Here is a 19,388-nt window from a genome sequence, read left to right on the forward strand (position 1 = left end):
ATAACACACACACACACACACACACACACACATATATATATATATATATATATATATAGATATATATATATATATATATATATATATATATATATATATAATACAAAAAAACTTTTAATTATAGTTTTTTTGGTGAAGTGTTTTGTGCTATTTTATGACATTTTCTTATGGTGAACATGATTCAACGTGCATATGGAATTTGACCCTTACAATTAACATTTTAGGTACTCAAGAAAAAATGCATGATTGAATGTGTTGCTTGAAGGGCGTATGGAAGAAAAATAAGATTTTTGCAAATTAGCACTTTATTTAATAATTGGTCGTTGTGTTATACTATTTTACTTCACTTATTGTTAACATTTGAACTCGATTAGAAATGCGGATACTGATTTTCTTTCGCTAGCAATTTGTCGAACCATTGCTCAATTTTATTAAATCTACATTTTTTTCCGAATTTTATTTCAGTTTTCATTATAAGTATTCCATTTTATAAAAAAAACAGTCCATTTTAATAGTAAATTCTAAATAATATCTTGGAGAAAGTATGAGATGTTACAAGAACCACCAAGAGATACCAAGTATGCGTCAAAAAAAATTTATGATATAATTATATAAAGTTGAATGGTAAACTCTCCATCAAAGATAGACGAATGAGGTTTGGTTTTATAAATGTTAGTAAATGTTATTTCTGTGAGAATTGTGAATCCATGATCCATCTCTTTTTTGCTTGTGATGCTCTTAACCATATTTGGAGAGACATTCTAATGTGGATGGGCATTAGAAGAAATCTTTATATTTGGAATAGAGAGAAAATGTGGATGATAAAAGAAACAAAGATAAAAGTTTGGAAGTGGCATATTTTGAAAATAGCTATAGCGGAAGCAGTTTATGAGATTTGGAGAAGTAGGAATGAGAAGATATTTTCACAAAGAGATAAGAACCCATATTTAAAAGATAAGATAATACGAAATATTGTAGCGAGATGTACATTGCATAGAGAGTTAGAAAACCATGTGAATACAATTCATCCTTGAATATAATAGGTCTTGTTTTGGTTGATACCTGGATCCATTGGATTGATTTTTGTAATGACTGTTTTTTTATAATGACAATTTAATGCTTTTATTGAGAAAAAAAAAGTTATATATAATTTTAGTTTTTTAATATTGTACAACTTTACCAATGTTCATAATTATTAATAGTTGTTCAGTAGTTTTATGGATAATTAGTCCATTTTTTAATTATATACAAATATACTAAGTTATCTTGTGAATAAATCACAACTTCTTTAAATTACTTAAATTTATTTTTGTAATTTTAATTTCTAATTCTAGATATTATTTGAAATTTTAATACTTTATGAAATTGAAAATTATGTTTTTTAGAAAATATTGTTATTGTTAAAAAACTATTAAAAAATTGTTTGTATTTTTTATGATAATCGGAATTGGATGTGTGTTGCTAATATGATTTTTTTAGGAGTACAAACATAAGATGGCTAGCTAATATGTAATGAAGATAAGATCTTTTAGCCAACTGTTATTTTATATTTTACAAAAGAAACTTTCACAATAGAAAATGACAATTCATAATTTATAACCGAAAGACCAATTTAAGTTATGGAGGAAAGTTAATTATAGACCCAAATATCTATCTTAGCAAATTGGATAGATTTTATACATGGCTTACAAATAAACTAAAAATAGGATAATAAAATAATAAATTGTGCCTATAAAAACCTGTTGATTTTAAACAATACACAATAATATTTTTTTGGAGAACAAAACAATATGTTTAATCCCAGGATTGGGCTCTTTTTTATTGTATGTTCATTTTTGTTGTGTGCTTTCTCATTTGCAACAACGGTTGAATATGATACAAATGCCATTATCATCAATGGAGAACGACGAATAATAATATCTGGTGCAATCCACTACCCACGCAGCACTTCCCAAATGTGGCCAGATCTTATTAAGAAAGCAAAAGATGGTGGTCTTGATGCCATCGAAACATATATATTTTGGGACCTTCACGAACCTATTCGCCGCCAATATGATTTTTCTGAAAATCTAGACTTCATCAAGTTTCTAAAAAATGTTCATGAAGAAGGTCTTTATGTTGTGCTTCGAATTGGTCCTTATGTTTGTGCTGAATGGAACTATGGAGGTTTCCCAATGTGGTTACACAACTTGCCAGGGATTCAACTAAGGACTGACAATGTAGTTTTTAAGGAGGAAATGAAAATATTCACAACAAAGATTGTGACCTTGTGCAAAGAAGCTGGATTGTTTGCACCACAATGGGGCCAATTATTTTAGCTCAAATTGAGAATGAATATGGAGATGTCATAACTAATTATGGAGAAGATGGGAATGCATACATTAAATGGTGTGCCCAGATGGCTTTAGCTCAAAATGTCGGCGTCCCATGGATCATGTGCAAGCAAAACAATGCTCCATCACCTATTATCAACACATGCAATGGTTATTATTGTGATAATTTCAAGCCAAACAATCCTAAAAGCCCCAAAATGTTTACAGAGAATTGGGTTGGCTGGTTCCAAAAATGGGGTGAAAGGAAGCCACACAGAACTGCTGAAGATGTAGCATTTTCAGTTGCACGTTTTTTTCAAAACGGTGGTGTCCTCCAAAACTACTACATGTACCATGGAGGAACAAATTTTGGAAGAACTGCGGGTGGTCCATATATTATTACAGCATATGACTATGATGCACCACTTGATGAATATGGTAACTTGAACCAACCAAAATGGGGACATCTTAAAAAACTCCATGCCGCCATAAAGTTAGGAGAGAAGGTTCTCACTAATGGAACGGTTACAGAGAAGCAATATGGAGATTCAGTATATTTGACTACATATGCAAATAATGCCACTGGAGAAAAATTTTGTTTTTTGAGTAATTCACATAATTCTAAGGATGTTGAAGTTGATCTACAACAAGATGGAAAGTACCATGTGCCTTCTTGGTCAGTGTCTATTCTCCAAGATTGCAACAAGGAAGTTTTCAACACTGCAAAGGTTGATGCACAAACAAATGTTTATGTGAAGAAACTATCTAAAGAATTAGGAAACTCACTCATCTGGACATGGGCATCTGACCCTGTGGAAGACACCTTACAAGCAATAGGTACATTTAACGCGTCTCAACTTTTAGAGCAAAAGAGTGTTACCGTTGATGCTAGTGATTATTTGTGGTACATGACCAAGGTTTTCATCAATGAAACATCCACTTGGAGTAATGCAACTTTGCAAGTGAACACATCAGGCCATGTTCTTCATGCCTATGTTAATGGACAATATATTGGCCCACAGTGGGGAACATATGATAACCTTCGTTTTACATATGAAAAAATCGTTTCGTTAAAACAAGGTACCAACATTATAAGTTTACTAAGTGGTACAGTTGGTCATGCGCATTATGGTGCATCTTTTGATATGAAAGAAACTGGTATTGTTGGGGGTCCTGTGAAACTCATTGCAACCAGTTCAGGTAATACTATGGATTTATCAAAATCTAGTTGGTCATACAAGGTTGGATTAAACGGTGAGGCTAGAAGGTTCTATGATTCTAAAATTAAAAATGGAGTTCAATGGAACATAAACAATGTTGTTATAGGAAAACCATTGACTTGGTACAAGACTACTTTTAAGACCCCTGAAGGTAAAGACTCTGTAGTCTTGGATTTCATAGGCCTTACAAAAGGACATGCATGGGTTAATGGTCAAAGTATTGGAAGGTATTGGCCTACAATGGTAGCTGACAAAAATGGATGTGATATTAAATGTGATTATAGAGGAAATTATGGAGCTGATAAATGTTTGAGTGGCTGTGGAGAACCATCTCAGAGGTTTTACCATGTGCCAAGGTCATTCTTAAATAATGACACAAAAAGTAACACGTTGGTTTTGTTTGAGGAAATGGGTGGAAGCCCTTTTAATGTGTCTGTTCAAACAGTTGCAATTGATTTTATATGTGCAAGAACAGATTATGGAAAAACCTTAGAACTAAAATGCCCTGATGGAAAAACTATTTCAGAAATCCAGTTTGCGAGCTATGGAGATCCACAAGGAAATTGTGGATCATTTCAAGTAGGTGAATGGGAATCACGCCATAGTGTGGCAGTGGTCGAAAAAGCATGTGGTGGAAAACAATTATGTTCAATTAACGTGACAAGTTCCATATTTGGAATAACTAAAGGTGGCATAAATGGCCAGCTAGCTGTGCAACTCCTATGTGATGGCTCTAATCCTGAAGATAATCGTGTACAAATGGTGCACGTGTAGTTCTATATTATAATTTGTCTCCATGTTAGCACATTCTATAATGTGTGACATATATTTCTTTATGTTATATTTTTCTGTTGGGCTCCACTTTTTATTTTTAAAATTTCAATTTTTTACTTATGCTACAACCTTAGTCATCATAGTTTCATTTTCTTACTTTAGACTAGACAAATAAACAAAAAAGTATAAATAACTATTATTATCTTAGAAAACAAATTAGGAGTGTACAACTCCTATGTGATGACTTTGATGATGGGCTTTGATTATGTTCAGGTGCACTCTTATATCTTTTATATTTTCCTATGCCACGTCATAATTTTTTTATGTGACGATCTTTAGAATTATATTCTTTAGTGCAGTTCCTCTTTTCTCTTTTATTTCTATCTCACATTTTTTTATTCACTTCCATGATTTAAAATCATAATTAAATTATGCAATTAGATGTCATAAAAATCTATAACTCCAATTATAAACTTAATTCTACAAAATTTCTCCCACTTCCACTAATATTTTAAAATATTTATGAAAGAAAAATAAAATTTTAAGATTAAGTAAGTAAATTCATTAAAATATTTCAAATAAAATATAATGTAAAGTTAGAAAAAATTACTAAAATCAACCAAAAAATTAAATTAATAATATATAAAATAAAACCTATTTAATAATAATTCAAATAGATGAATAGCTTGTTTGAACATATTTATCCCATAGGAAGAAGATTATAAGAAGTAAAATCAAGGTCATAAATGTTGAATAAATTAAAAGAGTTCTATGACCGTAAAAACGCACAAAATAAAACACGTTTAATTTGGAAGTTGTTTAATATGATATACAAAGACGATGACTCAATGCCAGAGAATATGAATGTGTTAAGACTATTAAGAGTTACATAGAAGCTAGTGATATTAAATTGGATGATGAGTTGAATTTTTATTATTGATTTTGTTAATGATAATAGAAATGATGATGATAATGTAAATCATACGCATGCACATGCCGATGTAACTACATGATGATGTAACTAACATCCATAACATAAATAACTTAACTCTAAGTTAGTTACACTATAGTTGGTTAGTTAGTTGAAGATTACTTCATATATAAGCAAAACAATGCTCATGTAACTGATTAAGATTAACCAATACATTGGTTCTACTTTTCTCATCGTTGCATGCATGTTAGCCTTTCTTTCTTCTTCTCCAAGCCATAGCCAAAAGCTTGTCATTTCCATGGCATGATTTGCATAGAGTCCATCTTCACATGGTATCATCGACCTGTGATTCTTTTCTGGTTGACTTATCATCAAATTTTCAAATTCAATAGCTATTTTTTCCCACAACATGGCCTTTACAATTTCGTTCATATGAAAAAATGAATAAATTATGATTATAATGTTTAGATTAATTTTAATTTAATACATTTAATTTATATACGAATATATGAATAAGCAAGTATGAGTAGTTAAAATCTTACTCTTATAGCCTTAACTCAAGTCTGAGAATTTTTGTAGGTTTTCCTTGTGAGTAAATGTGTTTTTAATGTCCAAGAGAATGAAGCACTCCAATTATGTTTGAAAAGAAACATGAATATAGTTATATAATACAATTTATATTGTTATAGGGTAACTTATGTATAATACTACCAGAAAGAACATTGTTATCTCCAACTCGTTCTAAAATTGTTTCTATGGTAACAAATTCAAAATAATAGTGTGGAGTTGTGGAGTATGAGTCTTGAATATTTATGACATAAGTCGTTCCCAAAAAAACATGCATTTTTAAGCCTTTGATTGGTTTGTATGTTTCATTTACATGAAGTATTTTTTATATTTTTTATGGTATATAAATTTTTCTCTTGTATCATTTCTCTAAATTGTGGTATAAGCTATTTGGCTTTCGTTACATGTAAAGGAGTTCCCTGAAGAAAAAAAATAGCAATAAAATATTAAAATCAATTAACTTATAACGAAAAGTAATAATGTTAAATTTTTTGAATATAAAAGTATATTTTGTGAACAATAAACACAATATTTTAGATAAAAAATTATTACCTCTTCGTCTAACAAAATCATTTCTACGAATGGATATATAGTGAATATGGTCGATGTTAAGAAAGTTCTCCTATGACCTTTCTTATGACTGAAGCGTATATATTTTCCTATGTTTATTATTTTAATCGGCTCAATGAATGAAAGGGTGATGATAATAAATGAATATTATATGCAAGGGTAAACCACTAAATATGAAATGGAAATCCAATTAATTCTTAATTATAACAAAATTAAAATTGTCAATAATTAAATAGGTAAGTAATTCAAGTCCATCAATTTATTGATTATCTTTAATGATTTAAAAAAAAAAGTTTATTCTATTTATTGTCATTAATTCATATGTTAAATTCCTAAAAAAAATAGTAGACATATTCGGGTTTACATATCCTTTGTGATAAATTAACGTTTTTTTAGACCTTTGTGGCAGGAGTCTTTATGACCGCTTCCCTGTTTAAATGAGTTAACATATCTGGGTTGTCAATGTCTCAGTAGTGGTTTTGGTTTCATTGTATTTCATATATATATATATATATATATATATATATATATATATATATATATATATATATATATATATTATATTTTTCTTAATGAAGTGTTTTGTGATATTTTATGACATTTTGTTATGGTCAACATGATTCAATGTGTATATGGAATTTGACCCGTACAATTAACATTTTAGATACTCTAGGTGAAATTTATGATTGAATGTGTTGCTCGAAGTGCGTAAGGGAAAAAACATGATTTTTGCAAATTAACACTTTATTTAATTATTGGTCGTTATGGTACACTATTTTACTTGATTTTCTTCCGTTAGAGATTTTTCCAACTGTTGCTCAAATTTATTAAGTCTACCTTTTTTTCTTGAATTTTATTTCAGTTATCATTATAAGTATTCCATTTTAGAAATAAAAAAGCAGTCGCATTTTAATAGTATATTCTGAACAATATCTTGCGGAAAGTATGGGATGTTACAAGAATCACCAAGAGATACCAAATATATGTCAAATATTTTCTTATGATATAATTATATATAGCGAAATGGTATGCTCCCCACCAATCATAAACCGATGAGTTTTGGTTTTATAAGTGATAGTAAACTAGTATACGACCTGCGTGATGCGCTGGTTGTAAAGAAGGTTGTGCATATGGTAAAAATAAGTCTTTGAAATAAAATAAAATTTTATTTATGATATATATTAATTTTTTTTATAAAACTCGCATTAGCGGTTTCATGGAACACTTTCAATATTATCTTGAACATGTGATTAACTTGTGCCCTAAGGGCACATGTTAAGTAGTCTAAAAACTTCCTATATTTAAAAGTTTAAAAAATTGGTAAGTAAAATAACATAATTGTATTTACAAAATATTTTTTAATTAAAATGTATAGTGTACCTTAATATCTGACTCTCATGTCATTGCCATTACATTTTGTAGTGTAGTTCTATTTTGAGTCATTATCTTTTGAGGTGACATATTTTAAAACTCAATGATAGGAATCTCCTTTATTTCTAGCTAAGTATTTGATGGAGTGTATAGTTTATACAGAATAAAAAGACAATTAATAAATATTAGTAACCAAATAAAGTATAATCAATGGGTACACTAATTTTTTAGAATTCTGAATTTTCTAGATTGATGTAAATCTGAATAGTTGAAGTTGAGTTGATCGAGCGGTGGATCAAAAATTTAAGTTTATTAGTGAAAATGGTAATACTTCTGAGTGAATATAATATATATAAGATTTAAATATATAGTTACCTCTAAACACATTCACTATTGTAGAGGTGATTGCAACTATGGTCATTTTTTTTATTGACTTATCATCAAATTTTCAAATTCAATAGCTATTTTTCCCACAACATGGCCTTTACAATTTCATTCATATGTATAAATGAATAAATTATTATTATAATGTTTAGATTAATTTTAATTTAATACACTTAATTTATATACGACTATATGAATAAGCAAATATGGGTAGTTAAAATCTTACTCTTGTAGCCTTAACTCAAGTCTGAGAATTTTTGTAGGTTTTCCTTATGAGTAAATGTGTTCTTAATGTCCAAGAGAATGAAGCGCTCCAATCATGTCTGAAAAGAAACCTGAATATAGTTATATAATATAATTTATATTGTTGTAGGGTAACTTATGTATAATACTACCAGAAAGAACATTGTTGTCTCCAACTCTTTCTAAAATTGTTTCTATGGTGACAAATTCAAAATAATAGTGTGGAATTGTGGAGTATGAGTCTTGAATATTTATGACATAAGTCGTTCCCAAAAAACATGCATTTTTAAGCCTTTGATTGGTTTGTATGTTTCATTTACATGAAGTATTTTTTATATTTTGTTATGGTATATGAATTTCTCTCTTCTATCATTTCTCTAAATCGTGGTATAAGCTATTTGGCTTTTGTTACATGTAAAGGAGTTCCCCTGAAGAAAAACGTTCCACAATCAAACGACTCTGACTCAGAGTAAGCAATCATTATTATTTATGATCGATGTTAAGATAGTTGCTATGGTGTGGTATTAAAAAAAGTTAAGAGATTGTTGTTTATATACAACAATGCGTTCCTATGACTTTTCTTATGACTGAAGCGTATACATTTTCCTATGTTTATTATTTTAATCGGCTCAATGAATGAAATTGTGATAATAATAAAGGAATATTCTATGCAAGGGTTAACCACTAAATATGAAATTGAAATCCAATTAATTCTTAACTATAACAAAATTAAAATTGTCAATAATTAAATAGGTAAGTAATTTAAGTCCATCAATTTATTGATTATCTTTAATGATTTAAAAAAAAGTTTATTTTATTTATTATCATTAATTCATGCGTTAAATTCTTACAAAAAAAGTAGATATATTCGGGTTTATATATCCTTTGTGATAAATTAAAGTTTTTTAGACCTTTGTGCCAGCAAATTTTTACCTCATACCCCTACATTTATCCTTACACCCTTACAAATTTTATCCTTATATATTTTTAACTAATTTATTTATTTATTTTTTAAAAAATAATAATTTTTTTTGTATACCGGGAGACTTTACAAAAGAGTACCGGTAGTTATTTTTCAAATTTTTTTAATATTTTTTTGTATACCGGAAGACTTTGCCAAAGAGTTCCGATAGTTAATTTTTGTGTACCGGAGGACTTGGCAAAAGAGTTCCCGTAGTCATTTTTCAAGCATTTTTTAAAATATTAAAGTCCCAGTAGTCATTTTATTATGTGTTGTTAATATTTAGGATAAAATCTTATATGTAAATTTTTTTTAATGTTTATAAGTAAAATAATTTATTTATTATTCACATTCATATTTCAATTTTTAATAAAAAAATTAATAATACAAAATTAAATCATTTATTATATTCATTATTTAGTTTTTATCACATTTTTTAATGATGAAATTAACTTTTATGACATCAATTTTTTCAATAATTTTTTACAATTATTTATGACATTTTTGTGCTCATAAATAATATTTTATTTATACTTTTTTTGAAAAATAATATAGTAAATTAAAATGATAATATTAATGGTTAAAATGAAGTGTAGTGTAATTGTTTCATCATAACTCCAATTAAAGTTTTTATTAAATCTTTATTGGTAATAAATATTTCAATTTAGTTCAAAAATGAAATTGATAACTTTCTATTATCGTTAGGAAATAAATAGATGTAAATTTGATGTTATTTTATTATTTATTAATAAAAATTAAAAATTAAGTTAAATTACATATGGATAATCAAAAGTATAATGTAATAGAATTCAATGAGTTTTTAAATTTTCAGTAATAATGTTAATAATATAAAATTTAAATATTTATTATATTCATTATTTAATTTAATTGAGAACAACTTTAAATATAATTTATTGTAAATATTTTATCATTCGTTTTTTTTAATGATGACATTATATTTTATGACATTAATGTTTTCAATAACTTTTTATAATGATTTGTGATGTTTTTGTCTTCAAAGTAGTCGGCCATCCCCTATTATTAGTGACAGATAAAATTTATTTTTTATTACAGAATAAAATTAATTTTTGTTGATTCAAATTAAATGGTGATAAATCAATTTTAATAAATACTGTTTATGAATTGTAGTAAAATTTGTTTTTATTTAATATTTATCTTAGTAACTTTTTTATACCCTTGTAATGCTATTAATATTAGAATTAATGATTAATATATATAATACATTATACATATTTCATATGCCTTTAACTATTAAAGGTGTTAAATTTAATTCTCATAATAATAAAAAACATTCATAATAATCTAAAAGACATTTAATATCTATGTTTATTATTTCTAATTTAACATTAAATATTTTGATTACCAATAATAATAAATTTAGTTAATTATTAACTTGAATAACATGTGGTAGAAAGTGATCTCTTTCAATTATTTCCATATCGATTGTTTCCTATGTTATATTTAAAATAAATTATTATAATATTATTAGTAGGTAGGTAAATATTTCATTCTGGTAATTTTTTACTTTGGCCATTTGTGATACTATTAATATTTGGCATAAAAATGTAATATGTGTTATATTTTTTAAAAAATTTAGTGAAATAAAAATAGAATTATGCAAGAAAGGAAAACCAAAATTGATTTGTCTTGTACCTATGTAGTTTGTGAAGAAGGTGCATATAGCATGTTCTTGACAACATTAAATTCCTATACAAAAAAAGCAAATTGTACCAAATCAAACTCTACAAGAAAACAAGCATACTCTTTAAGATAATAATCTAAGCTAAAAGAACAACAACTTCATCATTATCCATATTTTTCAACAATGGAATTCCAAGAATTAAAGTATTAGGAAGGGTTAACAACGATAAATCAGTTTTAATCCATTTCAAACCACCTTTTCCGAAGATCTTAATAATTGTGGTTAAGAGAGCAAATGCAAGAAGTTTCTAAATGAAATTAACATACATGGATTTTAAACTCATTTTATTGATATTGTTTGATGAAACTACTTGGAATGAAAGAAGAGGGATTGAAAACGTTGCAACAAATTTGTTTATTCCCTAACATTGTTCTTTTCTGAAGATTTTGAATCATTTCATAATATTGGAGAAATCTAAAGTAGAATTCTGCAAGAACAACAATCCAGTCGGAGAAATCCAGAATAGAATTTTGCAAGAAAACATTCCAAAATCTATTTTTCCATAACGGTGGGAAGATGAAAATCTAATCGTGATGGAAGAAATCCAAAATATAATCCTGCAATAACAACCACACACATAACTAATTATGCAACACTAATCCAAAATCGAGAAATGTAATTAGAGAAATTCAAAATCAACTTTGCAAGAACAGAATGACTTCCTGAGATATTTGCAACAGGAGTAGTGATTACTTTGATTACTCTCTTATTCTACTGAGAAGTACTTGAAACCATTTTCTTTAAGGTACAAAATTATAAGTTTCTCTCCATTTCTCTGAGTTTTGCCACTCCTAGCCTGGTTTTGGAGAAATTAGAGAGGGAGAAAATGGATTTTAGTATGGAAAGAGTCAAAGAATATCATATGGGGTGTTGGCAAATAGTGGTATTTTGATTAGTGGTTTAGTAAAAGTTGTACACATGATCTAATCGAATGATGTGGATTATTTTTTAAGAAGTTAAGGTTAGGTGTTTGTTGCATTGGTTTTAATAGATATAAATAGAAATTGAATTTTGTTTTGAATATTATAATGTAAATATACATACCGGTACTCGACAAATTAGAATATTTAGTAACGTAATATAAATATTAGTTAGGGTCATTGCCTTGGTCTTGTTGACTGTCCACTACCATATAAAATGCTTACTTGTGCACTTAGTGTATAAGCATGTGCTTTATTATGGTACCAAATTTATTTATAGCAGTATGTGTGTGATCTTAAGAATATACGCAATAGGTAGTTAGTGGGTTAGTAATTGAAAAAAATAAAAATTGTTGACTTAGTGAATTTGGTTCCTAAAAATTGGGGTGTTTGGACTAAGTGAGAATTGAATAAACCTAATAAATAGAACCATTCTCCTTATCTTGAAAAAGTCATGTACATTCCAATAATTTTCTCTATTGTTTGCTTCAATCGGTGTCACTTTTGTCTGTCTTATCTCTCAACTTTCAGCTTTATAAAAATTTATTAACTCAATTTATATCTTACACGTAAAAATACTCAGCCTATACTTTTTCAATTTCATAAAAGATGTACTTGTTATCCTAGTGAAATATGCATTATGTGGAATGTTGTAGTAGAGTCACTTGTTATGTCTTGATAAAAAGTTTGACGCTTTTTAGGCCTTTCTGTCAAAAGCTTTTGTGACAAATTAACATTTCTTAGAGTTTTGTGGCAAGAGACTTTAGGACAGCTTCCGCCATTGAAATGGATTTACATATATAGATGGTTAATGTCTCATTAGTCATTTTGGGTTCATGCATTTCATAACACACACACACACACACACACACACATATATATATATATATATATATATATATATATATATATATATATATATATATATATATATATATATATAATACAAAAAAAACTTTTAATTATAGTTTTTTTGGTGAAGTGTTTTGTGCTATTTTATGACATTTTCTTATGGTGAACATGATTCAACGTGCATATGGAATTTGACCCTTACAATTAACATTTTAGGTACTCAAGAAAAAATGCATGATTGAATGTGTTGCTTGAAGGGCGTATGGAAGAAAAATAAGATTTTTGCAAATTAGCACTTTATTTAATAATTGGTCGTTGTGTTATACTATTTTACTTCACTTATTGTTAACATTTGAACTCGATTAGAAATGCGGATACTGATTTTCTTTCGCTAGCAATTTGTCGAACCATTGCTCAATTTTATTAAATCTACATTTTTTTCCGAATTTTATTTCAGTTTTCATTATAAGTATTCCATTTTATAAAAAAAACAGTCCATTTTAATAGTAAATTCTAAATAATATCTTGGAGAAAGTATGAGATGTTACAAGAACCACCAAGAGATACCAAGTATGCGTCAAAAAAAAATTTATGATATAATTATATAAAGTTGAATGGTAAACTCTCCATCAAAGATAGACGAATGAGGTTTGGTTTTATAAATGTTAGTAAATGTTATTTCTGTGAGAATTGTGAATCCATGATCCATCTCTTTTTTGCTTGTGATGCTCTTAACCATATTTGGAGAGACATTCTAATGTGGATGGGCATTAGAAGAAATCTTTATATTTGGAATAGAGAGAAAATGTGGATGATAAAAGAAACAAAGATAAAAGTTTGGAAGTGGCATATTTTGAAAATAGCTATAGCGGAAGCAGTTTATGAGATTTGGAGAAGTAGGAATGAGAAGATATTTTCACAAAGAGATAAGAACCCATATTTAAAAGATAAGATAATACGAAATATTGTAGCGAGATGTACATTGCATAGAGAGTTAGAAAACCATGTGAATACAATTCATCCTTGAATATAATAGGTCTTGTTTTGGTTGATACCTGGATCCATTGGATTGATTTTTGTAATGACTGTTTTTTTATAATGACAATTTAATGCTTTTATTGAGAAAAAAAAAGTTATATATAATTTTAGTTTTTTAATATTGTACAACTTTACCAATGTTCATAATTATTAATAGTTGTTCAGTAGTTTTATGGATAATTAGTCCATTTTTTAATTATATACAAATATACTAAGTTATCTTGTGAATAAATCACAACTTCTTTAAATTACTTAAATTTATTTTTGTAATTTTAATTTCTAATTCTAGATATTATTTGAAAATTTTAATACTTTATGAAATTGAAAATTATGTTTTTTAGAAAATATTGTTATTGTTAAAAAACTATTAAAAAATTGTTTGTATTTTTTTATGATAATCGGAATTGGATGTGTGTTGCTAATATGATTTTTTTAGGAGTACAAACATAAGATGGCTAGCTAATATGTAATGAAGATAAGATCTTTTAGCCAACTGTTATTTTATATTTTACAAAAGAAACTTTCACAATAGAAAATGACAATTCATAATTTATAACCGAAAGACCAATTTAAGTTATGGAGGAAAGTTAATTATAGACCCAAATATCTATCTTAGCAAATTGGATAGATTTTATACATGGCTTACAAATAAACTAAAAATAGGATAATAAAATAATAAATTGTGCCTATAAAAACCTGTTGATTTTAAACAATACACAATAATATTTTTTTGGAGAACAAAACAATATGTTTAATCCCAGGATTGGGCTCTTTTTTATTGTATGTTCATTTTTGTTGTGTGCTTTCTCATTTGCAACAACGGTTGAATATGATACAAATGCCATTATCATCAATGGAGAACGACGAATAATAATATCTGGTGCAATCCACTACCCACGCAGCACTTCCCAAATGTGGCCAGATCTTATTAAGAAAGCAAAAGATGGTGGTCTTGATGCCATCGAAACATATATATTTTGGGACCTTCACGAACCTATTCGCCGCCAATATGATTTTTCTGAAAATCTAGACTTCATCAAGTTTCTAAAAAATGTTCATGAAGAAGGTCTTTATGTTGTGCTTCGAATTGGTCCTTATGTTTGTGCTGAATGGAACTATGGAGGTTTCCCAATGTGGTTACACAACTTGCCAGGGATTCAACTAAGGACTGACAATGTAGTTTTTAAGGAGGAAATGAAAATATTCACAACAAAGATTGTGACCTTGTGCAAAGAAGCTGGATTGTTTGCACCACAAGGGGGGCCAATTATTTTAGCTCAAATTGAGAATGAATATGGAGATGTCATAACTAATTATGGAGAAGATGGGAATGCATACATTAAATGGTGTGCCCAGATGGCTTTAGCTCAAAATGTCGGCGTCCCATGGATCATGTGCAAGCAAAACAATGCTCCATCACCTATTATCAACACATGCAATGGTTATTATTGTGATAATTTCAAGCCAAACAATCCTAAAAGCCCCAAAATGTTTACAGAGAATTGGGTTGGCTGGTTCCAAAAATGGGGTGAAAGGAAGCCACACAGAACTGCTGAAGATGTAGCATTTTCAGTTGCACGTTTTTTTCAAAACGGTGGTGTCCTCCAAAACTACTACATGTACCATGGAGGAACAAATTTTGGAAGAACTGCGGGTGGTCCATATATTATTACAGCATATGACTATGATGCACCACTTGATGAATATGGTAACTTGAACCAACCAAAATGGGGACATCTTAAAAAACTCCATGCCGCCATAAAGTTAGGAGAGAAGGTTCTCACTAATGGAACGGTTACAGAGAAGCAATATGGAGATTCAGTATATTTGACTACATATGCAAATAATGCCACTGGAGAAAATTTTTGTTTTTTGAGTAATTCACATAATTCTAAGGATGTTGAAGTTGATCTACAACAAGATGGAAAGTACCATTTGCCTTCTTGGTCAGTGTCTATTCTCCAAGATTGCAACAAGGAAGTTTTCAACACTGCAAAGGTTGATGCACAAACAAATGTTTATGTGAAGAAACTATCTAAAGAATTAGGAAACTCACTCATCTGGACATGGGCATCTGACCCTGTGGAAGACACCTTACAAGCAATAGGTACATTTAACGCGTCTCAACTTTTAGAGCAAAAGAGTGTTACTGTTGATGCTAGTGATTATTTGTGGTACATGACCAAGGTTTTCATCAATGAAACATCCACTTGGAGTAATGCAACTTTGCAAGTGAACACATCAGGCCATGTTCTTCATGCCTATGTTAATGGACAATATATTGGCCCACAGTGGGGAACATATGATAACCTTCGTTTTACATATGAAAAAATCGTTTCGTTAAAACAAGGTACCAACATTATAAGTTTACTAAGTGGTACAGTTGGTCATGCGCATTATGGTGCATCTTTTGATATGAAAGAAACTGGTATTGTTGGGGGTCCTGTGAAACTCATTGCAACCAGTTCAGGTAATACTATGGATTTATCAAAATCTAGTTGGTCATACAAGGTTGGATTAAACGGTGAGGCTAGAAGGTTCTATGATTCTAAAATTAAAAATGGAGTTCAATGGAACATAAACAATGTTGTTATAGGAAAACCATTGACTTGGTACAAGACTACTTTTAAGACCCCTGAAGGTAAAGACTCTGTAGTCTTGGATTTCATAGGCCTTACAAAAGGACATGCATGGGTTAATGGTCAAAGTATTGGAAGGTATTGGCCTACAATGGTAGCTGACAAAAATGGATGTGATATTAAATGTGATTATAGAGGAAATTATGGAGCTGATAAATGTTTGAGTGGCTGTGGAGAACCATCTCAGAGGTTTTACCATGTGCCAAGGTCATTCTTAAATAATGACACAAAAAGTAACACGTTGGTTTTGTTTGAGGAAATGGGTGGAAGCCCTTTTAATGTGTCTGTTCAAACAGTTGCAATTGATTTTATATGTGCAAGAACAGATTATGGAAAAACCTTAGAACTAAAATGCCCTGATGGAAAAACTATTTCAGAAATCCAGTTTGCGAGCTATGGAGATCCACAAGGAAATTGTGGATCATTTCAAGTAGGTGAATGGGAATCACGCCATAGTGTGGCAGTGGTCGAAAAAGCATGTGGTGGAAAACAATTATGTTCAATTAACGTGACAAGTTCCATATTTGGAATAACTAAAGGTGGCATAAATGGCCAGCTAGCTGTGCAACTCCTATGTGATGGCTCTAATCCTGAAGATAATCGTGTACAAATGGTGCACGTGTAGTTCTATATTATAATTTGTCTCCATGTTAGCACATTCTATAATGTGTGACATATATTTCTTTATGTTATATTTTTCTGTTGGGCTCCACTTTTTATTTTTAAAATTTCAATTTTTTACTTATGCTACAACCTTAGTCATCATAGTTTCATTTTCTTACTTTAGACTAGACAAATAAACAAAAAAAGTATAAATAACTATTATTATCTTAGAAAACAAATTAGGAGTGTACAACTCCTATGTGATGACTTTGATGATGGGCTTTGATTATGTTCAGGTGCACTCTTATATCTTTTATATTTTCCTATGCCACGTCATAATTTTTTTATGTGACGATCTTTAGAATTATATTCTTTAGTGCAGTTCCTCTTTTCTCTTTTATTTCTATCTCACATTTTTTTATTCACTTCCATGATTTAAAATCATAATTAAATTATGCAATTAGATGTCATAAAAATCTATAACTCCAATTATAAACTTAATTCTACAAAATTTCTCCCACTTCCACTAATATTTTAAAATATTTATGAAAGAAAAATAAAATTTTAAGATTAAGTAAGTAAATTCATTAAAATATTTCAAATAAAATATAATGTAAAGTTAGAAAAAATTACTAAAATCAACCAAAAAATTAAATTAATAATATATAAAATAAAACCTATTTAATAATAATTCAAATAGATGAATAGCTTGTTTGAACATATTTATCCCATAGGAAGAAGATTATAAGAAGTAAAATCAAGGTCATAAATGTTGAATAAATTAAAAGAGTTCTATGACCGTAAAAACGCACAAAATAAAACACGTTTAATTTGGAAGTTGTTTAATATGATATACAAAGACGATGACTCAATGCCAGAGAATATGAATGTGTTAAGACTATTAAGAGTTACATAGAAGCTAGTGATATTAAATTGGATGATGAGTTGAATTTTTATTATTGATTTTGTTAATGATAATAGAAATGATGATGATAATGTAAATCATACGCATGCACATGCCGATGTAACTACATGATGATGTAACTAACATCCATAACATAAATAACTTAACTCTAAGTTAGTTACACTATAGTTGGTTAGTTAGTTGAAGATTACTTCATATATAAGCAAAACAATGCTCATGTAACTGATTAAGATTAACCAATACATTGGTTCTACTTTTCTCATCGTTGCATGCATGTTAGCCTTTCTTTCTTCTTCTCCAAGCCATAGCCAAAAGCTTGTCATTTCCATGGCATGATTTGCATAGAGTCCATCTTCACATGGTATCATCGACCTGTGATTCTTTTCTGGTTGACTTATCATCAAATTTTCAAATTCAATAGCTATTTTTTCCCACAACATGGCCTTTACAATTTCGTTCATATGAAAAAATGAATAAATTATGATTATAATGTTTAGATTAATTTTAATTTAATACATTTAATTTATATACGAATATATGAATAAGCAAGTATGAGTAGTTAAAATCTTACTCTTATAGCCTTAACTCAAGTCTGAGAATTTTTGTAGGTTTTCCTTGTGAGTAAATGTGTTTTTAATGTCCAAGAGAATGAAGCACTCCAATTATGTTTGAAAAGAAACATGAATATAGTTATATAATACAATTTATATTGTTATAGGGTAACTTATGTATAATACTACCAGAAAGAACATTGTTATCTCCAACTCGTTCTAAAATTGTTTCTATGGTAACAAATTCAAAATAATAGTGTGGAGTTGTGGAGTATGAGTCTTGAATATTTATGACATAAGTCGTTCCCAAAAAAACATGCATTTTTAAGCCTTTGATTGGTTTGTATGTTTCATTTACATGAAGTATTTTTTATATTTTTTATGGTATATAAATTTTTCTCTTGTATCATTTCTCTAAATTGTGGTATAAGCTATTTGGCTTTCGTTACATGTAAAGGAGTTCCCTGAAGAAAAAAAATAGCAATAAAATATTAAAATCAATTAACTTATAACGAAAAGTAATAATGTTAAATTTTTTGAATATAAAAGTATATTTTGTGAACAATAAACACAATATTTTAGATAAAAAATTATTACCTATTCGTCTAACAAAATCATTTCTACGAATGGATATATAGTGAATATGGTCGATGTTAAGAAAGTTGTTAGGATGTGGTATTAAAAAAGTTAAGAGATTGTTATTTATATACGACAATGCGCTCCTATGACCTTTCTTATGACTGAAGCGTGTATATTTTCCTATGTTTATTATTTTAATCGGCTCAATGAATGAAAGGGTGATGA

At 28.6% G+C, this 19,388-nt stretch overlaps 1 protein-coding gene and 1 pseudogene across 1 annotated transcript; both read left to right on the plus strand.

The window, feature by feature from the left end:
• Positions 1–1,533: 1,533 nt before the first annotated feature.
• LOC127114940 (beta-galactosidase 7-like) lies at positions 1,534–4,416 on the plus strand (annotated as a pseudogene).
• Positions 4,417–14,356: 9,940 nt separating this feature from the next.
• On the plus strand, positions 14,357–17,495 carry LOC127114938 (beta-galactosidase). The gene is made up of 2 exons (XM_051046689.1): positions 14,357–16,783; positions 16,865–17,495. The coding sequence occupies exons 1-2, from the start codon at positions 14,614–14,616 to the stop codon at positions 17,128–17,130; spliced, it is 2,436 nt and encodes an 811-aa protein (XP_050902646.1). The 5' UTR covers positions 14,357–14,613; the 3' UTR covers positions 17,131–17,495.
• Positions 17,496–19,388: the final 1,893 nt, after the last annotated feature.

Source organism: Lathyrus oleraceus, unplaced genomic scaffold, assembly GCF_024323335.1.
Source record: "Lathyrus oleraceus cultivar Zhongwan6 unplaced genomic scaffold, CAAS_Psat_ZW6_1.0 chrUn0748, whole genome shotgun sequence".
NCBI classification, from domain to species: Eukaryota; Viridiplantae; Streptophyta; class Magnoliopsida; order Fabales; family Fabaceae; genus Lathyrus; species Lathyrus oleraceus.

Coding starts and splice junctions, on each gene's coding strand:
- LOC127114938 (XM_051046689.1), top strand. CDS start 14,614: ATGTTTAATCCCAGGATTGGGCTCTTTTTTATTGTATGTTCATTTTTG. Junction 16,784..16,864: donor AATGGGTGGAAGCCCTTTTA/ATGTGTCTGTTC, acceptor TAAAATGCCCTG/ATGGAAAAACTATTTCAGAA.